General features: G+C 43.5%; 1 protein-coding gene across 2 annotated transcripts in view; it reads left to right on the forward strand.

Moving 5' to 3' along the window:
* The window catches only part of SLC12A2 (solute carrier family 12 member 2), a 128102-nt gene extending 102402 nt beyond the window's left edge, over positions 1-25700 (forward strand). For both annotated transcript variants that reach the window (XM_073557738.1, XM_073557739.1), the window contains 8 exons: positions 3533-3643; positions 4397-4447; positions 6603-6725; positions 8213-8324; positions 15756-15842; positions 17120-17255; positions 19763-19830; positions 21054-25700. In XM_073557738.1, the coding sequence (XP_073413839.1) occupies positions 3533-3643; positions 4397-4447; positions 6603-6725; positions 8213-8324; positions 15756-15842; positions 17120-17255; positions 19763-19830; positions 21054-21189 (824 nt within the window). In that variant the 3' untranslated portion in view covers positions 21190-25700. The remainder of the gene's footprint in view (positions 1-3532; positions 3644-4396; positions 4448-6602; positions 6726-8212; positions 8325-15755; positions 15843-17119; positions 17256-19762; positions 19831-21053) is intronic.
* Positions 25701-26027: the final 327 nt, after the last annotated feature.

A 26027-nucleotide genomic window follows, 5' to 3' on the forward strand; every position in this document is an offset into this window, starting at 1 on the left:
TATGAATTTGTTGGCAGTTCCAGCAATCATTAAATACTCAGCCCTCTGCCTTTGGATATCCAGTAGATCAGATTAGCCAACAGATTTTTGGACACTACATTGGCAGAGGGACTTGACTTGTTTTTCTGTGAATTTGTATTCTTTAAAAGCATAATTCTCTAGGGTTCGGTTCGCAAGGGAAAACTACAGCGCTGAGATTAGTGGGGATAAAAAAAGCGAAAAGATTATCCTGTAATTTGTGACAATGTGATGTGAACAGGGACATGTTCACATGGGAAGTTGTAGTTTTGAATCCTTTTATAACTTTTTCTTTATCCTATTCCAAAACTAAATTGTGAATTCAGATTAGGGTTGTCACTCGGGTTTTTATTGACTTGTGAATTATTTTTTTTTTTTTTTTTTTTTTTTACAAGGCACTGGTAGTTGCGTGTGTTGTGGAGTCTGGGCAAGTGGCTATTTAAGCTGTAGACTAGTTTAAGGACAAAGCATCGGTATACGTTTATAGTTCTTTGTGGCATTTCCTAATATTCCTGGCAAATGGGTCTCCGCTGGGAATTCTTTACGAGCAGCTGCATCAGTGACTTATTTATAGATGAATGAAATACCACAGGAAATGCTCGTTTCCGGCTCCAATAGCTATTGTGTGGTTTTTTTTTTTGTTTTTTTTTGTTTTTTTTTTAAACTGCAATGACTGTTTTATGGTTGTACTATCATGTAAGGTTTTCTCTATCACTATCATTGTCTGATCTGGACTGGGGCTGCTTTTCCAAGAAGACATTATTCTGCTCTCTATTTGTTATAGTGAGCTAATTGTGGGATTGCATGTTTCTAGACTACTCTGTTCTTTTTATTATCATATTGTTCTGCTGCCCCAATTATGAATAAATGTCATAGAAGTTTTGTCTAGAATCCTGCAGACTTGATGGGGTTTTTCATGACTTTGTTTTTTTTCCTTGTTACTGGAAAATAGTTGCTGACTACTTGCCTGTCCTGCCCTACAATTATCTTTCCCAGTTCAGGCTGCGATTTTCTTGCCTCCTGCAACCTCACATCAACAGAGCTGTCCTTTCTCTTCTGCTGTGCACCATCAGCGAGGCGTCACTGCTGACACATAATGGTGATTGACAGCTGTCGCTCTCTGTTTAGACAGCTGCCAATCAGCATGATGTTGGCTGTGACACACCGCCAACAGAGCATAGAGGACGAGAAGGTACTGCTCCGTTGATGTGATGTTACAGGAAGCCTGAGAATTGTTGACAGGAGCGATCTGTAACCAATCTAAGCTGGGATAGATTGTCCCGGGAAAGAACAGACACGTAGTTGGCAACTCCCTGCCGATAAGTTCTTAAGCCCCCGTCACACATGGCGATCTCGCTAGCGAGATTGCTGCTGCGTCACAAGTTTTGTGACTCACCAGCAAGATCGCTGTGTGTGATAGCTATCAGCAACTGGCCCCCCTGCCGGGAATCGCTGATCGTTTAAGAAAGGTCAGGACTTTTTTTGGGTCGTTGGTATCCTGCTGGCCAGCACACATCGCTGCGTGTGGCAGGCGGGAGAGCAACGACCAGCGATCAGCGCTCTGGTAACCAAGGTAAAAGTCGGGTTTCTAAGCAGCGCGCGGTGCTTAGAAACACGATGTGTACCTTAGTTACCAGCGCGCTGATGCAGGGAGCTGATAACCAAGGTACACAGCGGGTTTCTAAGTGCCGCACGCCGCTTAGAAACTCCCTGCATCAGCGCGCTGGTAACTAACGTACACAGCGACGCGCCCGCTCGGCGTCGCTGGTGCTGATCGCTGGTGAAGCTGCCTGTTTGACAGCTCACCAGTGATCATGTAGCAACACACCAGCGATCCTGACAAGTTGATAACGTTGTCGGGATCGCTGGTGAGTCGCTATGTGTGACGGGGCCCTTAGCCCCATAGGGTAAAAGAAACATTAGTCACGGATATCACCTTTTAATATATTCTTGGTGCCTTGGGATACAGCACTGTCAACAAAGCACATGCTTATGGCAATACACTTTCCATCGAGCACTCTATGGGCTACAGTAAAGTAGTTTCTTAATTGGTTTTGTTTTTGAGGGAGGGGGAATAACGTAATTCTCTCTAACCTTGATTATAATGTGAAATGGATCATCCACAGACAGATACTTTCTAGTTAATGACAAAGGCTCACACTGAGCATATCTGGTGTCCAGGCAGCATGTTTTAGAGCAGAAGGCTAATAAAACAGATAAAGTTATGTGGAAGATTCAGTAAAACGTGTAAGAGTCCAGTGGGGGGGGTCCGACTTGGTGATTGACCACTATCTCTGTATGACCTGTGGTAGAGCCAAAGCTGTCAGTCACTAAGTGGCAACATGACTGGACTTCTAAGTAGAGATAAGTGAACATCGTCCGCACCCTCCTTATTCGGCAAGCTATAGTGCTTACTGAAGAAGCTGCATTTGGAACCTGGATAGCTCCCGGTAATCAGCTGTTCGGTGCCTCTGCTGCATGTGTCGCAGCTGTGTGACAGTCATTACACATGCATGGAGAGCCTGTTTGGCGTAACTGTCACTCAGCTGTGACACATGCAGCTGAGGCGCCGAACAGCTGATTATCGGAGCCCTCCAGGTATCCGGGTTCCTGACGCAGCTTCTCCGGTAAGCCCTGTAGCTTGCCGAATAAGGAGGGAGCCGGCGATGTTCACACGGGAATGAATAACATTTTATGGAATCTTCTTCCACATAACTATTTATCCCTATTCTTAGCTTTCTGCACTGATATATCATTTAAAGGGCTTAGTTTTAGACATTTAATTTGGCAAGAATAAACACTTTTCACTTTTTATAGTACTTTTGTTTTGGCTAATTCTTTAATGAGGTCAGGGGTCACTGTACTTAAGCTTCCTATTATCCTAGTGTATATATTGCATACAATGTTGAAGTTGCATTATGCTTGATGAAGATGCCAGTCCATCTGTGAACCGCATGGCATAGACTTTAAAACGCTATCTTTCTGCCTTTTTTTTTTTTTTCTTATATACTTTTGAGTATCTATGTAACAATAAACTACTTCCCCAAACAGAAATGTCCAAGGCTCAGTGGTTTTCTTCAGACTGATGGAATAATTCTTTGGTTCCTTGTTCGGCGTTTAGTATAGATGAACACACCATGTAGATCGCTGTGGCCATTTTATCTTCAGACCTTACTCTCTAGTCTCTACTTTGTCCTGGAAGCACTTTTTAACTGAAATCTTAATTACTACAAAACTCTTTAGCTTGTCTGTCTGAGCGGAAATCCAAAGATCAGCACAATGTGGTCAATAGGTGCCTGAGTCTATGGAGGTCAGATAGGCTTCAGAACCCAATGGCCCAGATTTTACTCCCAAGTCTCTCCAAGTTGACAATCTGCTGAGCTTTCAGTTGTGTGAACCGTGAAAGGTTATGGTACTTGTAAAAGATGTAAATTTCTGTCGCCGTAGATACTATTCACCAGAAAGTCAAAAAAATCTGTGATCTTAATTACTTTGTGTTTCTTTTCTTTCCCAGAGGAATTGCTGTCCTCACAAGAGAAGTCTCCTGGCACCAAAGACATCGTAGTAAACGTAGACTATAGTAAAAAGGCCGAGGCAGAGTCATCGAAGCCTTTCTCCAGAAAAGGTATAAGCAGAATTGGCACTAGGTTAGGCTTTCTTTCCTTAAGGTTGCTTTGGGATCGAAATTGGAAAATTAGTGTGTACTCAACTAGTACACAAAGTAAATGTAAGTAACACATAACACAGGGCGTAGGTAGGAAGATAAAGGAAATAATCTTAATCCCAATTAGAGATGTCGAAGACTGCCTATGCTTATTAGATTTATTTAAGGGGTCAATTCTTCAGGAAAAGTGACAGGTGACCAGTATGATATAGCGAAGACCCATCCATCTTTTGTCATAATGCAGTATCAGTGCGGAGGAGTAATTACAGCTCCATCCTGGCAAAGCCGAGCATTTGCTTCAAGATCTGTAATTGTACAGTAGGGTCAGAATACTTTTCATCATACTTGGATAATTCTGACTTGTTGCATAGAAGTGCTAAACCTATAGTGACCCTAATGTTCAAAAATATGTCCTCATTACCCAGGGTTTTCATTATTCCGTTCTTGATAATAGAAAGCAAAACCCAAAGCATGCAAATGAGACCTAGCTACCTGTATGTTTGCATGGTTTTGTAGAGCACTGTTGTGGCCAGTAGTTTAGTGTAATTTGTCAGTACGTAGGTGTGTTTGTTTTGTGGTTTATTTTCTTTCATTTCATATGGGTAGTTAATGTTTTTTTTATTTTATATATATTTATGCATATATCATTATTTTTCATTGGCTGTTAATATAATGACATTGCCTCTTTCATGTTTCTTTCTAAATAATATCCAGATGAGGAAGACGATGGAAAGGCACAACCTACACAACCTCTGTTGAAGAAAGGCAGGCATTCACCATTTATGTTTTTGTTATAGCCCTCATTTTGTCTTTGGTTCTTTTTCATCTTTCTTCTTCTTTTTTTGTACTGTCTTGTTTCTTTCATCCCTCCTTTCATTTCCTGAAGGAAAAATTTAGTAGAGACCTAAATATGTCTGGTATTGAGGAAAAAAATAAACAAAATGAAGGCGACATTTATTATCTTTCCACGAGAGAGCTGATAAATGCTTGTTAGCTGTGACCCCTACCAATTAGTAAAGTGGGTGTCCCAAGTCTTCAGTTCTGTTTCCAAACGTCACTACTGTCACTACTGTTAACCTAATCTACTTTTCCCCATTGTTCTATAATGGGAGTGGGTGTGGTGGGCTAGGTGGAGTGGCATTTATTTATCTATCCTCAGGGTCAGTGATAAATGTAATTTCTGATAAAATATCTTGGTGTGAAGTAAAAAGAAAAATACATGGACTTGATCATTGATAGCTCTTCCGCTTTAACTTCTCTTTTTCCAGGTTACAGTTTTCTTCTTCTCTATAACTTTCTATAACTATTGGGTGACTTTCTTTTGGGAAATACTGACTTTCTAATGTTGTCTGCTTTTTGTCACTTACACTATAACAAGCTGAACTTGAAAATGTTTATAAAATCCATACTGGTGAATAATGTAGAGTAGAAATTTGTTGTGTGACCGATACAAAAATTATGTAATGCAAGTTGACAGATGGCTTGCCTGTGACTGCCATTATGAAAATATAATTGCAGTCTAGTTCTGGCCTTAAAGGCACTTAACAGGATTCAAAAACATGCTTTTTTTCCCCAAAAAACCATGCTGCACCTGTAAGTGTGTGATATTACAGCTCATGTGCACTCGCTTCAGTTGAGCGGAGCTGCAATATCAGATGCAACCTGTGCACAGGTATGTGGAAGAAGGCAGCAATGTGCACAACCCTCTTTAAAGGGAAGCTGCCACCAGGTTTTTGCGACCTAGTCGTAATCAGGTTCTCTGCCCCTACATCATGCTGCTCTCAGATGAGAAGCAAAAACCTGATTCCTTTTAAGCATTATATCAGAAAATGTTTGAAGTTGATTGTAATAAGGGGAGTTCTTTTAATTGTTCAGGGAAATTGGTGACAGTTCCCCCATCATCATCTTTAAAGTGAAATCTGCTTTTAAAATTTGCAGAAACCATTGACTTACAGTGGATTTAAATCTGTGCAATGTGTCAATTACAGTGCAGAGATTTTCTTCCCATAGATTTGGACTGAAACTCCACAGCTTATCCACTACATGTGAACATCCCCTGATAGGTACATCCATTGCAGTATAGAACGGTTAGTGTATGTTCACACTGCATTTTTGAGCTGTTTTTTCTCAAAGATGCCCGAAAAACTCAGAAAATGTTTGAAAGACTCTATTAATTTCTATTGTAAAACGACTTTGCTGTTCTGTTTTTTTGAGGTTTTTCTTCCACTTCAGGTTTTGTAAACGTTTGGTAGAAGAGTAAGTGTATGTCAGTTCATTGAATCATCTCCTGATGGAATCCACTCCAAATAAGGCATTGTCCAATCAAAAGGCTATGAAAACCGCTTTGAGACATGCTTTACAACATATAGGATATGTGCACACAAGGTGGATTCTACCTGCAATCCGCCAGAAAAAGGGCAGCAAAACTACGGAAAAACAATTAACATGATACACAGCAGTATAAAAAACGACTTGCTGTGCACATGTTCAGGCTATTGTCACCTCTAATAACAGTTTCAGGGTTTGGAAATCCTGAAGCTATTAAAAGAAGTAACATGTTCATTCTTTAGGCGGCTTAGCTGCTTTGACAAAGAACACCTAGTGTGTTTGAAACGCGTAGCTGCTATACGCTGCTATTTGGTCATGTGAACTTACCTTTATAAGTCTGGTTTTATATGCAAGTAAATAAATCATATTTATTTTGGACTACGTGGAAGCTGTAACAGTCTTTCTTATATACATTGCAGTAATGAACACTTATTTGATTAGGTTTCAATATTAGTAGTTAGCAGGTAGTAAGAGCAAAAAAGGCTTGTTGTCGTCTTGAACAATTCCGAGTACATCTGATTGATCGGCCTTCTAAAGTGAAAAACTATTAATAATTCAGCTCATTAAATTTTTTTTTTGCTTCTCTTTGTAGACTCCAAAGGTCAAAGTGTTGCTCTGAACACTGCAGACCAGAGACTTCTGGATGCCAGCTTACAATTTCAGAAGAAGCAAGGCAAAAGCACGATTGATGTGTGGTGGCTCTTTGATGATGGAGGTAATTCATATCGACTGACCAGTGACCATGCTTTGATACAAGAGTGACCTTCATTTGCAAAAGTCAGAACTAGGGTTGATCGAATAGCTTCGGATAAGTGCTTATCCAAATAGCTATAGCGCTTATCGAATAAGCTGGATAGGGAACCCGGCTTCCTGTATCGCTCCCGATAATCAGCTGTTCGGCGCCACAGCTGCATGTGTTGCGGCTGTGTGACTGTGCCCGTTTGTTGGTCTCTCCATGAATGTGTTGTGACTGTCACACAGCCGGGACACATGCAGCTGCGGCACCGGACACCTGATTATCAGGCGAGGTCCCGGTATCCGAGTTTCCGATGCAGCTATTCGGTAAGTGCTATAGCTGTTCGGATAAGCTCTTATCCAAAGCTATTCGATCAACCATAGTCAGAACCATTATTGTCAGGGTAAAATGGTCATTATGATAGTATTGCTATTGGCTTTAAAGGGGAACTGTCACCAGGTCTATTGTGGCCTTTTCTGCTCTTCTTTATTCTTGCTGCTTCCCAGAATATCCCTTAAAAAAAAAACAAACAAAAAAAACCAAAACAACCCATTATACAATTCCAGAGATATGGGCCTTTTTTATTTAATGCTGTTTTTAAGTTACTCCCCAAGGGGGCTTTACTCATAAGATCCCTGGGGCAAGTATCTAGACTGTTCTACATTATTACCCTGCGAGCAACATCTCCTGGTAAATATGTGCACTGAATAATAAGGCCCATATCTCTGCAATCATAAGGTGGATTAACAAAAAAAAATAAATAACTCGAGAGCAGCAGGAATAAAGTAGGAGCAAAAACTGTCCCCTGTTGACCTGGTGACAGATTGTTTTATGCACCTTGCATTGCCATCTTAGGAAGCCCTTCTTGTGGTTCATGATATAATGTATCCTAAGTATGTAACTGTTTGTTACTGTCCTGTATACACCACACTGGGCCAGCTGGGAGCGTGGAGCAGGCTTTGTAAATCTTGGCTTTGGAACAAATGTTAAAATACTGTCCATAGGGGAGTTGTCTGCTGCTGATCACTATTTGGTTCATGTACCACTTCGGCTGCTGGCCAGTTTTGACCTTATTCACAATGTTTCTCCCGGAGGATAAATTCAGCTGTTTGCCAATCAATTGAAGCTGGAGTCTTTCTGTGCTTCCTAGCAGAGGCTTGTGCAGAACATTGATTTTTCTTTTCAAAGCAATCTCTTTGGTCAGTGCTGAGAAGCGCATGAGGTCATGTCTGTATTAGGGAAATGTTGACGTCTACTAGTTACAATCATGGTACACTTGTAGTTATGTCGGGGCAAGTTATCCGCATGGCACTATGCATGTATGACGAGGGTTTGTGTATGTAGATGACACTTGCACACATTCACTACACACTCCTCTATCTGCACTAAGATTTCTATCTTTGCATCACGGACCTGAGACAGCGTTGTCACCATTTACTCACGCTCACATTGTCTTCCTTGCTCAGGTTTGACCTTGTTAATTCCATACTTGCTGACTACCAAAAAGAAATGGAACGACTGCAAGATCAGAGTATTTATTGGTGGAAAAATTAACAGGATAGACCACGATCGCAGAGCGTAAGTATGATCTTTTTGATACAGTCAGTCTTGTCAAACTAGACAACCTCTACTGCAACTATATGCTTGAGAAAAGCTTAGTATTGTTTTTTTCTGAAGCCAAAACCTCACATTTGAAAAGCCAAGTAGCAAAGTAGGAGAAAAAGCCAAGTCCAGCTGACTCCCCATCCACGGGTGCAGAGAGTAATGGATACAAGGTGAAAATCCAACATCAGTTATCTTATAATCTTGATCGGCTTTGTTATATATCCATAGATGCACACTTTTGTCCTAAGTACATCAACTGACGCGTTTCTGATCGAAAATGATCCTTAGTCACTTTGTTCTATTTTATGCGCTATATGGACAGAAGTATTGAGACGATTACACATTACACCTAGCGAAGCTGTTGTAATATCCCATTCTAAATCAATACATATTAATAGAGTTGGTCCCCCCTTTCCATCTAAAACACTTTCTCGTTCGCCTTATTGGGGGACACAGAGACCATGGGGACACAGAGACCATGGGTGTATGCTGCTGCCACTAGGAGGCTGACACTATGCACAAAAAAGTTAGCTCCTCCTCCGCCGTATACACCCCACCGACCGGCAGGAAATTCCTCAGTTTAGCTTAGTGTCAGTAGGAGGTGGACACGGGTCTTTTATTAGACCCATATCTACCTCAGTGTGCGTCGTTTCTTTGCAGGTTCCGGAGGGATACGGAGTGAACAGTCACATCCGTACTCCCACAAAGAGACTATGAGTACGGCGTGTACTGCCACCCCGTATCCTCATAGGTCTCCGGAGCAGGACCAGGAGCCTCGCACAAGTAGGTGCCAGCCGCACGGACGGTCCTTGCTCCCCGCCTCCCACCATCTCGCCTACCAGAGCCTGAAGGTTGGATGAGGCGCGGATTTCATAGAGACACAGCGTGGGATTTTCAGGTACCTTTATTGTAAGGCCCCCTGCCTGGGTGAGTATGTCAGTCTTCCCCCGGCGTTTTCTCTTGGAGCGGTCGCCAGGGGGACCACGTTAGGGTCCCTGCACGCCCCGCATCCCCCCACGGTCACCGCATCCATGCAGGCCCCGGGTCTTCACGGGCCTCGTTCTGTGCTTCCCCCTTTTTTTTTCCATCTTGGCAGGGGTAGCGCTGGGGTCGAGCAGTTCTGGGCAGGGACGCGGCCCGGTGTTGCGACGCGTCTTCCGCGCCGACCCCCTGCTGACAGGCGGCCGCCGCAACTAATTTAGGCCCCGGCTTGTGTTCGGGCCTACCGCAGCGTCGCGGCCACGCCCCCCGCCCCTTTCTACTAAGCGGGCTTCACTCCCGCTCTCCCCAGGCCCTCCCCCCGCCTTTCCCTCTCCTGCCCAGCATATGGTTAGAGGGCAGCAATTATTAACCCTGCGAGGACCGCCCTTCCCCGGGACCCGCGCTTTTCTACAGGCAGGCGCCATCTTCACAGCCTGTCAGCCGGACGCAGCTGGAGAGGCTCCCCAGCCCCTGTGCAGTTTCTGCAAGCAGCTTTTTGCCTCTTTGGGACGGCCAGCCGGACTTCTCCCTGATCTGCATCCCTGGACAGGTCGAGCAGCATCGCTTTTGGGGACACCGGACCGTGAGTAGTTCTGCACGGCAGACTGACCCTTCTCCGCTCTCTGTCCCCCAACCTTCCGGCACTACCTCAGGTTTTTCACAATGTCTATCCCTACGGCTGATCGTACCCGCTCTTCGGCCCTCCCCTGCACAGCCCGACGCCGCTCAGGAGCCATCCATAGCCCCAGGGGTGAGTGAGCCTCCCTTGCCGGGTTGGGCCTCCTCCCTATCACAGTCGGTGGCAGACCTCACCAAGGTGTCTCGGTCCCTAGTAGCCGTTCTGGATAAGTTGCCCTTGGGAGCTTCTGCGGGACCTAGCACGTCCCAGGACGTCCCATCTGAGCCAGCCAGTGTCAGTCGCAAGAGACCCAGGCAGGATCTCCAGGCGGAGTCCTCTCCTCGCCCTACCTCACCCCATACTCCCCAGCAGTCTCCCTCTCGGGCCTCCTCTCCCGAGTCAGGTGAAGCGCTTTCGGAATCTGAAGGGGTCTTAGAGCTGGATTCGGATCAGGATGCGAACATGAAGGTTACGGTGCAGAACCTCATTGCCGCGATTTACCATACCTTCGACATCACTGACGCCCCTGCGAAATCCTCAGATCAGGAGGTTTCGTTCAGACGGGCGGAAACACCTTCCAGGGTGTTTCCCTTTCATTCCGAGTTTGGGAAGATTTTTACCAAGGAAAGGGAAGATCCGACTAGACTCTTTCAAAGAGGAAAGCGTCTCGGCGTGCTGTATCCGTTTGCTAAAGAGCTCACGGACAACTGGGCCGCTTCTCCTTCAGTGGACCCTCCCGTATCCAGACTCTCTAATAATACTGTTCTTCCGCTGTCTGGTGTAGCGTCTCTAAAAGATTCTAATGACAGAATCATAGAATCCCTAGCAAAGTCTGCCTTCGAGGCGGCATCTGTGGCGGTATGTCCAGTCTTTGCTTCATCTTGGGCAGCAAAGGCTATATCCGCTTGGGCAGAGGACCTTCGGCAGGGCATTCTGGATAAGGCACAACCGGAGCATTTGGCCGATCTCGCCAATCAGATTTCCCATGCGGGGGATTATCTGCTTTCTGCTTCCTTGGATGCCGCATCTTGCGCGGTTCAGGCGTCAAGCAACATCGTGGCAATCCGACGTACAATTTGGCTCAAGGCCTGGCAGGCGGACTTGTCCTCTAAAAAGTCTGACTAATCTGCCTTTTCAAGGAGTGCATCTCTTTGGGTCCCAATTGGACCAGATTATTAAGGACGCTACCGGAGGTACGAGTTCTCTTCTACCCCAATCCAAGTCTCGCAGACCTCCTCCAAGGCGTCAGTTCCGTCCCTTTCGGTCTTTCCGCCGTTTCAATGCGGCGGAAAACCCTTCCAACCAGCAAAGGCCACAAGCACGTCAGGAAAGAAAGAAGGTCTCCTTCAGGCTCACTCCGTCCTGGCGGTCCCACTCTTCCCAGGGAAGACCACCCAGATCTAGATCTGGACGGTCTACGTCCGCATGACTATCATCGGTCTTCCGCGGGTCCATTCCAATTGGGAGGTCGACTTCTTTTCTTCAGCGACGTCTGGTTCGCCTCAGTAGAGGACGCTTGGGTCAGAGAGGTTGTATCGACAGGATACAAAATAGAGTTCGTTTCTCTTCCACGGGATCGCTTCTTCCAATCCCGTCCGCCACGGGATCCTGCCTTGATCCCGGGGTTCGGTTCGGCCATCGCCTCTCTCCTCAGCTCCGGGGTGATTGTGCCCGTTCCCGAATCGGAACGATTCACAGGGTTTTATTTAAACCTGTTTGTGGTGCCGAAAAAGGACGGGGCGGTTCGACCCATCTTGGATCTCAAGTTACTCAACAAGAGAGTTCGCCTCCGCCACTTCCGGATGGAGTCGGTTCGCTCGGTGATTGCCTCCATGGAGGAGCAGGAATTCATGTGTTCCATAGACATCCAAGATGCCTATCTACACGTGCCCATATTTCCCGGACACCGAAGTTCCTGTGGTTTGCGATTCACCACGAACATTATCAGTTCGTCGCGCTCCCTTTCGGGCTCGGCACCGCTCCCAGGGTCTTCACGAAGATTATGGCGGCGTTGATGGCCTTGTTGAGGATCAGAGGTCTTGTTCTTTTTCCGTATCTCGACGATATTCTGATCAAGGCTCCCTCCTTTCATCAGGCCCGCCTAAGTGTGGCGATCGTTCTAGACACCCCTGTCCAGTTTTGGGTGGATCGTCAACCGGAAAAGTCCTGTCTGATCCCTACTCAACGCCTTGTGTTTCTGGGCCTTCTTTTCGACACTCGTCGGTCAAGGGTATTTCTCCCACAAGACAAGATTCTTTCCCTGCAGCAGGGCTTCCGATCACTACAGATCGCACGGTTTTCATCTCTCAGGACAGCCATGAGGACTCTGGGGAAGATGGTGGCAGCAATAGAGGCAGTTCCCTTTGCCCAGTTTTCACGCCAGGCCCCTCCAGCAGGCCATTTTGTCCAGGTGGAACAGGTCGGCTCTGTCTCTGGATCGTCCGGTTCGTCTTTCATGCCGGATCAAGCGGTCTCTCAACTGGTGGTTGACGTCTCCCCTCATTCTCTCGGGGCGGTCCTTTCTTCCCAGATTGTCACAACGGACTCCAGCCTCATCGGCTGGGGTGCAGTGTTCCGCAATCACACTGTTCAGGGTCGATGGTCGACTCAGGAATCAGCTCTGCAGATCAATGTCCTAGAGATACGAGCGATCCTTCTGGCTCTCGTCCACTGGGAACGGCACCTCAAGGGCCTGCCTGTCAGGATTCAAACAGACAATGCCACAGCGGTGGCGTATATCAACCGACAAGGGGGGACACGGAGTGTCTCAGCCCTGGCGGAAGTGTCCAGAATTCTTCAATGGGCAGAGACCTTTGTTCCAACAATTTCCGCGGTTCACATTCCCGGCGTGGACAACTGGGCCGCCGATTTTCTAAGCTGCCAGGGTCTCGCGGCAGGGGAATGGTCCCTACATCCGGAGGTGTTTCATCTGCTCTGCCGTCGGTGGGGAACCCCGGACGTAGACCTCATGGCGTCTCTCCTCAAAAGGAAGGTACCACAATTCGTGTCCAGGTCTCGGGACCCCCTGGCAGGGGGCGCCGACGCTCTGGCCGTTCCTTGGTCACAGTTCGAGCTCCCCTACCTGTTCCCTCCCTTGCCTCTTCTTCCCAAGCTGTCGAAGAAAATCAAGGCATAAGGGATTCCAGTCGTCCTCATCGCCCCGAATTGGCCCAGAAGGTCTTGCTTCGCGGACATTGTCAACCTTCTCGCGGACGCCCCCTGGAAGCTTCCCGACAGGGCAGATCTGCTGTCGCAAGGCCCGATTTGCCACCCCAATTCTCGGTCGCTCAATTTAACGGCGTGGCTGTTGAGACCGAGGTTTTGAAACGGGCAGGATTCTCTGATCGAGTGATTCATACCATGATCCGCGCCAGAAAGCCTTCCTCTTCCAAGATCTATTACCGTACTTGGAAAGCCTATTTCTCCTGGTGTGAGGCCAATGACATTGCGGCCATGGTTTTTTCGCTTCCTTCTGTTCTGGCGTTTCTTCAGACAGGGCTGGATGCGGGGCTTGCTCTCAGTTCCTTAAGGGTCAAGTTTCGGCACTGTCCATTTTATTTCAGAAGACGCTGGCCTCCCGGCCCAAGGTCAAAACCTTTCTTCAGGGTGTGGCTCACACGGTTCCTCCGTACTGAGCGCCCGTGGATCCTTGGGATCTTAATTTCGTTCTTGGGGTTCTGCAAGGTCCTCCTTTTGAACCTCTCAGGGATGTTTCCCTGCCCTCCTTTCTTGGAAGGTGGCCTTTCTGGTGGCCATTACTTCCATCCGACGTGTGTCGGAATTAGCGGCCCTTTCTTGCCGCTCTCCCTTCTTGGTACTTCATCAGGACAAGGTAGTTCTGCGGCCTCCGCCCTCTTTCCTTCCGAAGGTGGTATCTTCGTTTCACCTCAGTGAGGACATTGTTCTGCCATCCTTCTGCCCGAGCCCAGCTCATCCTCGGGAGCGATCCTTGAACAAGCTTGACCTGGTCAGGGCATTGAGAGTCTATCTAGCCAGGTCATCTTCCTTGCGGAAGTCAGACTCTCTGTTTATCATTCCAGACGGTGCAAGGAAAGGTCACCCAGCCTCAAAGGCCACTATTGCTCGCTGGATCAGATCGGCAATTTTGGAGGCATACCGGGTCAAGCATCGTGCAGCTCCTTCAGGGATCAGAGCGCACTCTACCCGGGCGGTGGGTGCCTCCTGGGCGGTGCGCCACAGAGCTTCCGCGCTGCAGCTTTGCAAAGCTGCAACGTGGTCTTCGGTTCACACTTTTGTGAAATTCTACAGGGTCCACACCTATGCTTCGGCGGACGCCAGCCTAGGTAGAAGGATTCTGCAGGCCGCGATGGTGAGTCCACTGGCCTGATGGAAGTTTGTTTCCCACCCCAGGGACTGCTTTGGGACGTCCCATGGTCTCTGTGTCCCCCAATAAGGCGAACGAGAAAACAGGATTTTTTGGGTTGCTTACCGTAAAATCTGTTTCTCAGAGCCTTCATTGGCGGACACAGCACCCTCCCATGTTCTACAACTCCTGTTCTTATGTTTGTCGATTGGTTACAGTTGAGTTGTTCGTTCTGTTTTCAATCTATTCCGTTACTTCTCCTACTGCTTTCTCACTAACTGAGGAATTTCCTGCCGGTCGGTGGGGTGTATACGGCGGAGGAGGAGCTAACTTTTTTGTGCATAGTGTCAGCCTCCTAGTGGCAGCAGCATACACCCATGGTCTCTGTGTCCCCATGGTCTCTGTGTCCCCCAATGAAGGCTCCGAGAAACAGATTTTACGGTAAGCAACCCAAAAAATCCTGTTTTTCACTCTTCTGGACATTATCCCTCCACTAATTAAACCTTCCAGTTGGCACAACACAGTCAGATAATGTACATCTGGCATTCTTAAAACCTTGACTCGTCAGTCAGACTGCCATATTGAGAAATTGATCTTGGGAAGAGATTTCCTGCTCCGACTTGTTACTTTGGGGGCGTTCTATTGCAGGACCACGTTTGAAGTCGGTGAGCTCTTTAGAACGAGGGATTCTGTCACTAATGTTTGTAAAGTCAGTCTGCATGGATAGGGGCTGGATTTTATACACCTGTGGTAATGGGGCTCAATCAAAAACTTAAATTTATTAAAAAGTTTTCCATACTTTGTATGTTCATTGGCATTGTTTCTCAGAAGACCCTTATAAAGGGAAAAAAAATTCTCTCAATGGTTCCAGTGAAAAATTGCCTATCTTTATTTTGCGTAACCTTTTACAGTTTGATAAATGTATACATAACATGTACCTTAAATACTAAAACGCAACAATTTTTTGGGGATACTTTGCACACACCAAGTCACATGCAGCTTTGAGATGACTAGACTTCAGGATAACCTCAGTAGTGTAATCCAGTTTGTCACCTATCACCATCTTTATTTATGATTATAATGATCCATTACATTTTTACATAATCTTTTCTTGAGAACTGTGGGAAAAGCTGCTGTTGAAAGTGAGAATGACAAAAGTATTAAGTAATAACCCTAAGCCACCAAAACAATTAGCACCATGACCTTATGATCAGCACAGGAGTTTATAATATGTACGGCCTAAGAGGAAATGGCTGCGAAAGAGCAAATTCCAGTTCTGGGTTGAATAGCAGCACTTATCTTTATCCGGTTGCACAATAATAACTTTGTTAGGACTTGTCGTCTTCTTAGCTGACTGCATCTTCTCCTGGGGGGAAAGGAGGACATCGAGCACATTTGTGGCTCCTCAGTTTGTACTATGGAGGAGATATTTTTTAGATCTTATTGTCTGCTTACGTCTGTCATGGTTTTTATCTTCCAGGATGGCCACATTACTCAGCAAGTTCAGAATTGACTTCTCTGACATTATGGTCCTTGGTGATATCAACACAAAGCCAAAGAAAGAAAAGTATGTGACGGTTCTGGTTTCTGAGTCAGTCTGTGACTCGTGTATGGGTGTGGGATCATGTGTGCACTTGTACTTTAGAATTCCACTTTTAATACTGTGAGAACGTAACCTCAGCTGCTGAAAAGCAATGGGCCGTTCTAGGAAACGGGAATTTGTGCAGTTTAGTGGAAAAAATAATTGGGTGTGGTAAACTCGGATATTGTTTAAAACCATGCTGGATTACACATATATGTGCAAGATTTTTTATTTTTTTATAACCTAACCTTTCACTTTTATTCTTTATTCACTTTGTGTTAAAATCTGCCATATATTCATTCTCTGCAATAGAAATCCAAGGCTGACTCTTATTTGTGCTCTCTTGCTTAGATTTGGATATGTTATATGTACTGATGAGCACAGCAGGCAGCTATCACAATAGCAGCAATCACTACTGTGGATTCTGCCATGAAAACATAACTAGTGATGAGTGAGTGTGCTCGGATAAGGTTTTAGCTTGCTTATCTCTGCTTGCTCGAATCCCAGCGGCTGCATATCTCGCGGCTGTTGAACAGCTGCATCACATGCAGGGAGTACCTGTTTGTTAGGCAATCCCTGCACGTGTTGAGACTGTCGAATAGCCACAAGACATGCAAGCATGGGAACTCGGACATAGTATTCGAGCGCGCCGAAAATACTCTGTTAGCATAGCACTCGAGAATGCGCAGGTAACACCTTATCCAAACACACTCGCTCATCTTTAGTTATGTTTTCATGACAGAATCCACGGTAGTGATTGGTGATTGCTTTATTGGTCATGTGCTGCTTGTTCTATTTTTATATTATCCCTTCTGCTACTAGGAAAAGATTGTGTTGTGTTTTGTATTTTATAATTGTGTTAGATCTACATATAAGATAGTGAAGAAGAAAAAAACACTTAAAAGCTCAGAGTTGCACCTTTCTTTTTTTTCTTTAAACAGCTGGGGATGTCGCCAGGCATCCTGATCGCTTGCAATAATGTTTATAGGCTGTTTTATTACCTGGCATTCTTTTGTACGGATCGCTTCTGGCAAATCCTGGATTTGGCTCTTATTTCAGCATATCTAACCCCTTCAGTCTTGTTTTCTGCTCTGTATCTCCAAAAACATCAATCGGAATTGTAATTTTGTAGACGTGAGCTGCATGGAAATGATCTCCTTCCCATGGATCTTCGAACCTTTCCTTGTCTGGTCTCGTTTAATTGTGGAATTAAGAAGTGTTTCTGCACTTAACAGTTTGTTTTTCTATTCTGTTACTTTCAGTGTGGCAGCATTTGAGGAGATGATTGAACCATTTAGGCTGCATGAAGATGAAAAGGAACAAGATGTAGCTGACAAAATGAAAGAGGAAGAACCATGGAGAATAACTGATAATGAGATAGAGCTTTATAAGACAAAGGTATCTATTACAGACTATTCAGGTGCTGATCGCAGGGGATTATTGGTGTCTCCTAAATTACAATGGGATTGTGGTGGCACCAATCCTTTTAATATAGGAGAATCCAATTTTTAATAAGATATCATCTACAGGATAGATAAAAACTCGCAGAGGTCCCCATATAGAGAGCCGTAGTCCCATGGATTGGTGGTCGCACATGCAACTGCCTCTCTATGGGATTGACAAATTTATAAATGCTATGTTAAGCTTGAAGCCAGCTGTGGCAATAAGTCACTGACCATAATCCAGGCGAATTGCATGATTCACTAATGATATCTGTGGTTATCCTCAGACAAGCTATTCCCCTAATAGCCGAACCATCGTGCAATACAATCTGTTTCTAAAGGGTTTCTCCAAATTGAGGTGGCTTGACGATTGTGATTATCTCATCCCATTGTACCAGTATTTTGTGGCAGCAATATGATTTAAGGGATGGAGGACACCCTACATTGTCTCTGGCACAGATACCTCGAATAAATACAGGGCTATGTCCAATTTAGCCAGTCAGTTGATATGAAGAAAACGTCATCTGTAGTACCACCGACACAAATGGAGTACAAGTCCATGACATGGGGTGTACAGGCTTACATCACCTTACTATTGGCAAGTCAAGACATTCCCATATTACTAATTATATTCTTATACTAATTGAGTAAGTAACCGCATTTTTAAAGGACGTATATGACCTATTAATATGGGCATATAGGTAATAGAAATGTTAGACTAGTCCCATGTGTATGACTCATATTGATGGTCTTGCTGGTGAGAAGTGTTATATTCTTTAATGATTTCTTCAAGGCTCCTAGGCGTGCGGTGCCTGGAAGAAATCCCTGCCTTCTGCCTTTATTCTAATACTTACTCCCTCCCATCAGTGTCTGTTACGGTTCAGGATTCCTGTGCCCTGCATTCCCTCTGAAATACATCTCATCCTCCTTTCTGGTGGCACTGCATTCAGCGATCTTCTGCGCAGGTGCCGGCAACTTCCACTCCGGTGACCTCCAATGTGCGCACCAGTAAGGTGCTCTCCCCACTTCCTCTCTACATAGATATCACCATGTACACATGGTTCTTAGCTATGACTGTGCAGGGAGGAAGTAGGGAAAGCATATCGGCACGCACACTGGAGGTCACAGTGTCTCACCGGTGCCTGCGCATAAGATCCCTGAATTCAGTGCCCTCAGAAGGGAGGATGAGGTATGTATTTCTGAGGGAGTGAAGGGTGCAGGATTCTGAGGCCATAACTGACATGCATGTGAGGGGGGTAAGTATTACAATGAAGAGAGAAGGCAGGGGTTTCTTCCAGCCAGTGTATGCCCCGGAGCCTGGAAGAAATCATTAAAGGGAACCTGTCAGCAGGATTGTGCTCAGTAACCTACACACAGTGTCAGGTCGGCGCCATTATACTGAATAGAATGTTTCCTTGGCTGATTAAATCCGTCTTGTGGTTGTTGTGTAATCTTTATTTTCAGTTTTGAGTTAATGATCTGCTCGTGCTCCGGGGAGGCCTGTAAGGGGGGGGGGTCTTCATGTGGTGCTCTGATTAGGTATTCATAATGCAGCCTGCTGACAGGTCTCTTATCCCTCACTGGCCTGCCCCCTAGTTTACATGATGAATATTATATATACACACTGAAAAAAAACCCCCTTCTGCAGGCATGTGTACTGTGTATATAATTAATGTTAGAGGTTCTCCTGATATTCATCGACCCAGGTATCATTTTATTCAGTATAATGCCGCCAACCTGACATTTTGTGTAGGTTACTGTGCACAATCCTGCTGACAGGTTCCCTTTAACATAAAGAGAGAATATAACCTTTCACAGCAACAAGACCATTAATATAAAGCGTACAGGTAGGACTAGCCTAACATTTGTTACCTGTATGCCCATATTACTAGGTCATATACGTCCTGGGGGGTGACAGATTCCCTTTTAAAGAGGAGCTGCCCCCGCTACATTATCATTTAAGAGGGGAGGAGAATGTGACACGTTGTGAAGAATTCCCATTAAGCAGAATCCATAACATTATAATCATCTATACTCCGGCCGGTCTGTTATAACTAGGGATGAGCGAAATGCTTCGGATAAATCCTTATCTGAATAGCGATAGCGCTTACCGAATAGCTGCATCTGGAACCCGGATACCTGGAGCGCTCCCGATCAGCTGTTTGGCGCCGCAGCTGCATGTGTCAGAACTGTGTGACAGTCACATCACATGCATGGAGAGCCCAACAAACAGCATCCATGCATGTGTTGTGACTGTCACATGCAGGTGCGACGGCAAACAGCTGATTATCTGGAGCACTCCAGGTATCTGCGTTCCCAGTGCAGCTATTTGATAAGCGCTATAGCTATTCGGATAAGGAGTTATCTGAAGCTATTCACTCATCCCTAGTTATAATGTCTGTTCAATTTTCAGCTTTGCAAAGTCTGATTATTCACTATGTCTCATCCTCTGCTTTGCGTTAGACTCATCGTCAGATCCGGTTAAATGAATTGTTGAAGGAGCACTCGAGCACGGCCAATGTTATTGTCATGTAAGTTGAAATGTAATCTAATCTGGGCTGGAGTGTGCACACTATGATCGCACCACTTCTCCATTTTGCATTTGTCAGAAAAATGTGAAATATTTTAACAAGTATTTGTGAGTTGCAAAATGTGTACTTCTTCTACCATGAGTAGTGTGGCTCAGGAGAGAAATGGAATTTGTCATGGTTTATTTTATATAGTTTAGAGAGTTTGAGCGTGTTGTCTTCATGCTGTAGTTTTCCCATCCTGTATAGCCTTCTGTAACATGCTTTATCCTTCTCTATAAAGTTCATTCCCTCCCAACATTGCTTAAAGTGAGAGTGCCGGGCAGGTTGAGAACTCTATTAACACCATATCTGCATGTTAATAGCATTTTTTTCACGTGACCTGTTCTCTTTAAGGTAGTGGAGCACCACAGCCCCTTCAGAGGGTAATATGTTGGGGGTCCAGTATCCACTGGTTTAAGCTTAAACCCTTTTTTGGGATAGTCCATCACATTTATTTGTAAGGCTCGGTTCACATTTGTATGTCTGCAGACGTAATGCATCAAACATATATATTAAAAACGTAAGCAAAAGTGCCATAGGTTGACATACGTCTGCGTGAATATATGTCAATCTACATCTGTATACATCTTTCTTTCTTTCATTAAAAATATTTATTTTCTTTTTCTCAAGTAGTTTTTCCTGGTTTAGAAACACTGACTCCAGAATTTGTCTACTCTGTTTTGGAGAGTGTGTTTAGAGGGTTAAACGGTAAACCTTTTATACCCATCAAATTTGTTTAGACATGTACCGTATACATTGGAAACGTGTGTGTGTGTGTGTGTGTGTGTGTGTATATTACATTTGTATACCTTTTTTTTTCCCAACTATGCCTCCTTATACATACAGTGCTGTGCAAATTAATTGGGGAAAAAGCATTTTTTTTTAAGTAAAATTGTCAGTTGGTTACCAGTCAGTGATTCAAACCAGTTTTAACTGCTTTGAACAGGCACTCACACCTGTTCAAAGCAGTTAAAACTGGTTTGAATCACTGACTGGTAACCAACTGACAATTAAAAATGCTTTGTCCAAATTAATTTGCACAGCACAATTTTTTGCAATCCAGGCGTAAACATCCAGCGTCATGCTCTTTATCAATGTGATCCTAGCTAAATCACAACCTATTATATGATTTTTTGCACTAATCCTCATATTTTTAGACTAACTGCTTAATTCTTTTCTCACAGGAGCCTTCCAGTTGCAAGAAAAGGTGCTGTGTCCAGCGCCCTGTACATGGCTTGGCTAGAGGCACTTTCTAAAGATCTCCCACCCATCCTGCTTGTCCGTGGAAATCACCAGAGCGTCCTTACTTTCTATTCCTAAGCGCTGCCAGCCGCAGGGCCCCAAAGAAATGGTACTTCGGTGGCTGGGATGCACATCACCACATTCTGTAAACTCCTAGAACTTCACTTTCTTTATTCCACAGACTTGAAAGCACATGGAGGAAAGTAACTTTTTTTCCCACACTTGAGAATCTGTTGCAGTTTTACTGCTTCTGTTACATTACTGATGGATCCTGGCTTCATAAGGGAGATTCCTATGTATGGGACTCAAATACATGGAAGTTTATTTCTCTGCTACTTGAAAAGCAGCAATAAAAGTGTGTTTGTTTTTATTTTGACCAGTGAAAGGATTCTAGATTTGTAAAGCCTTTAGCCTTGAGGTGCCTTTTGAAAATTAACCAAACTTCATCCATACCCCCTTTTTTTATAAATTTGTAATAGAATGTACAATCTGCCTTTCAGCTAGGACTTTAGATCAAAACCTTTAGTTTCTAGTTTCTTCCATCATGACTACAACTTATGCTGCTTCTCAGTCTTCCACCCAGCGATTCACTCTTATATTACGTCATAAATGTTATTTTTTATATTATTTTTCTTTTACATGTCTGAGAAAACACACAGGGTCTTGGCAAGACAGCTATTCTAACAATAAATGATAATAGGTGACCACATTGGTGTATTGGAACAAAAGAGCGGCTTTTATGGACCGCATCACTATTCTTGTCCTATGGTTTTTAAAGCTTCAAAAGCATTAAATGAGTGGGGATTGCATACACTGGTGAAACGCTACTTTAAATACACCGCTTCTTCACTTGTCATTTAATGATCAGTGTCATCCCAATATATTATAGTCTTAACTTTCTAATAGTTTATTAAAAGAGTTATCTGCAACTAACCGATTGATGTCATGAGTATGAGATCAGTGGGGGTCAGACGCCTGGAACCCCCCAGAGATTATCTGGGAAGTGCTCCTGCGGGGGCCGGAGGTAAGCAACGTACAAAGCAGAACTGCACAGCTCTGTATATTTAGCGGCTGCTGCCGAGTACTGCTGTTTATCTCCCATTTATGATCTTCTACTTGCACTTGTTCCTGGCCCATCTGTTGAATTTGAATAGCAGAAAAAAAATGGTTATAGATTAACTCAGGTAATCTGTTCAATGACATTCAACTGGTAATCTATATTCATTCCAAGGTTCCGTGCACACGGGAGGCGGCCATATTGTGCCCTTACCCACTATGTATCTTACCAGCATGACTACCTAGTTCAACGGGAATCAGTGTGTCATGCCGTCACTTTGTGTAAATAATGGTGGTGCAGTCTGTGGCAGGAAAGCTTAGTACATTTCTTCAGTTGTGTTTCTATGGCATATATGTAGATATTGAATGTTATGCCCAGATGCAATGGCTTGTATGTGCAATAACCTTACTTTGGGGGGAAAACGTGAAACTTGTCTATTAAAATGAGCGCTTTTTTGTTAAGTGATGCCTTACTCCACCTGCATTACTACCTTCTGGCCCCTAGGCTTGTAGTACATAGACCTGCAGAAGAAAAAAAACAAAACATTTATGTCCAATAATGTCTTGATTTTTTTTTTTTTCTTTATGTATTATGTCTAAATATGTTTTAAGCAGAACCTCCTTCATATTAACATTACCTTTGCAATCTACAACATTTGAAATATATTGTATTTGTCATGGTGTTCACTGGCTTTTATATAGAACTTCCTTCATGGCCTAGGTAGGAGAATTGCTGAAACCGTTTATGAAGAGGATTAGTCTATGCTTGCTAGTACTCTGAAGACAAAAACCTAGATGTAGAGATGTTTCATCACAGCTCAAAAACTTAAGTGCATTGCGAGCTTTTCTAGTAGACCGTATACTTCTATTTTTGATATGTTATATTGCACAAAGCCCTGTAGTATGAATTGATGTGATGCCAGTGCTGAACCCATTGATGAGGTTCTTAAAGGTACAAAAATATCAATTAGACTGAGCACAGGTAATGTGATAGCTGGCTATTCAGTCTCGGGAGAGTAGAAAACTGAGGCTGTAGCTATAATATACACGCACTTATACACACACATCCTGTGCGTCACTTTATTTGTACTATTCCAGCAGGTGATGGGAATATTGAAGGGCATGTATAGTTGTATTGGATGATATTGGGCCCCAAATAGTAAAAAAAAAATGTATATTATTTTCAGGTGTTTCTGGTTATGTTTGTAATCGGTCAAATGGTAAGCTTGTTTGTTTTTCATCTGTCGAAAGAGCCTCCGTCATCACATTTCTGTAAGGACATCCCCACCACCACTATCACAAATGATTGTACTTCATTGGTAGGAAGACCATACGGGATGTTCATGAACATTGCTATATTGGTGTTGCAGGTTCTATGTGTAATATGCACCTAATACCCTCTGATATTTGTTACCTGGAAGACAAGAATTGTCACGTGTAACTAATGTAGTGAAATATATAGCGTAACATTAGTGTCTCATATTCAGAGCATGTATGAGCCGTTTCGTACTGATTCGTTGGACCTCTACTTGGTTGAATATCTCTCAAGCTATAGTTTTACAGAGCTTGTTTGGAATTAGTACCTGAAGATGCCTGAGACTCTTATTAGCAAAGTTATGGACTCGGCAGGTTTGCAAAAAGTTGGAATGGAAGTAGGTGAATATATCCCTTATCACAGTTGTTAGAAAATAAGTTGTACATTTTATTGTAATGTTTAAAATGTTTCTATAGTTTTTAAAAAATAAATTTACATGTATCCTAAAAGCCTAAATTTATGTTTCAAGGTCACCGCATAGGGGCATCTTTACACTATCGCGCGCGCACACACAGATGCTCACATGCTGCTTTTTGGAAAAATGCCACTGAACAAAAAAGCTAAAAACCTATGCACTGTGAACTTTAATGTAATGTCTGGCATCAACAAAAAAGCCATTAAAAACACTACAATCCTTCATATTTATATTTCTAACTTTTGAGGTGCTTACCATTGTATGCTTTCACAACAATGCTTAGAATGAGCAAATTTTCACATTCTGAACATAAACTATAGTAGCCACTAAGATGCCTCTTGGGGTCTCTTTTGCAATGCAAAAAACTTTGCAATTGTGTTTTTATAAATATTTTCAACTGTTTTGGCTTCTGCAACTTTTATGTATCATTGTACATAGCAACCTGCAAAAGGCAGCTCAAAGCAAAATCTGTCATACGAGCATTGATGGCTTTTTCTGTAGACCGCATCTCTGCTCTGCTGAAAATTTTTATCTAAGATGACATCATAGCAGCCCCCAAAAATTTTCAAAAGAGTATTCCTGCTTTTTCTGTAGAGATAAGAGCTACAGACTAAGCCATCTGACTGCATTTTGCATCTTGCTGTGTAGAATGATATATGTAAAGGAGTCAAAAGATTAAATATTTTGATCTAACCCTATTTAGAAAAATGAGACCTACATTCAATAAGAGAAGTTTAGTGTCTTTACATGCCAACACTTTCCAGTGGTCATGCCACTCGTATTAGTGCAGATGTCGTCTTTTTACTAGTTTGCAAAAGGCATCATAAAGTGCACATAACGATTTTATGGAGTCAGGAGGTTAAAAACACATTGCTAGGTGTATGTTGGGAACGGGCTGTACTAGTTTTGTCATGAATTGCAGATTACATCTAATATATTCTAGATATAGGGTCCCTTTAAATTCTTAATCACCTACCTTCATTCCTCAGAGTCCATCTCTGCTATTCGTCAGTCGGTATGTGAGATCTCAATATAATTGTGTATCACAAGAGGTGATGAATGAACTGCTGGCTTGTTTTAGTGCTGCTACCTTGTGTTGTGTGACCAGGTACGTTTGCCGTCTACTTTCTAACTGTGTTCTGGAAAGGTTACTAAAAGTGGGAGCGTTCTAATACCCATTTTATGGCGGAGTAGTAAGTACAAATTACGACTAAGCTCTCACTGACCCTTTCCGGGACATAGTTGTGTGACGCACTGCATTGCAGTGATCTCTATCGATGTTCGTGTATGTATCCAGGAAATGTGCTGGTAATATTTAAAGAAGAAACCAAATTGTTTGTGTGTACATATTGAGGTAAGATACTACTTATATATGAGCAGTTGTCTGAAGATGCAAACTTTGGGGCTTGGGTCGATCATATATATATATGCTTATAATTACTCAGCACTTTCACTCAAATTTCTTGGACACCTTAACGATTTACAATACACCCATTTGATAACATTCAGTAGCGTTACATATGTTCCATTCTGTACCTACGTGTTGACATAATACAAATAACACTGCGTCTTTCTAGTACAAAGATTGTTATATATGCATTTTGCCTAATTTAAAGACATCTATATATACTAGTAAGTGTACCAGATAGCTTATTATTTATGATGTATATTTAAACGCTGTGCTCTTTTATGTTTGAGATTTTTAGAACTTTCCTTAATTGCGTTTTTAAAACTTATTTTTATATGCATTCCGGACATTGGACAGTAATAAAAATGTTGAAATAATAAAATTCAACAAACGTGTTTTCTGGTTATTTTATTTCCTGCTTTCACATGTTGAGTTTAACGTAATGCGTATGAATAATGATGTTGACAATGTGGTCTTCGGAACAATATAGTAATTCCTTTTTTTGGGGGGTGGAGTTATTTAAAGAAGCACTCCCATCACAGCTTTTATCTTTTCAATATATTGCAATCATCCCATTAATTTGCACTGTGTTCTTACAATTGCTCCATTTTGCCTTTCTACCCAGCTAATTCTTCTCTTTTCTTTGCTTTATGTAGAAACAGGAAGTCTTTTGCTTCTGCATTTATCTTTCCCCTTTTCAACTCCTGACCCAGGTGCTTTGT

Source organism: Dendrobates tinctorius, unplaced genomic scaffold, assembly GCF_039654945.1.
Source record: "Dendrobates tinctorius isolate UK_male_01 unplaced genomic scaffold, ASM3965494v1 ptg000003l, whole genome shotgun sequence".
In the NCBI taxonomy this organism is placed as follows: domain Eukaryota; kingdom Metazoa; phylum Chordata; class Amphibia; order Anura; family Dendrobatidae; genus Dendrobates; species Dendrobates tinctorius.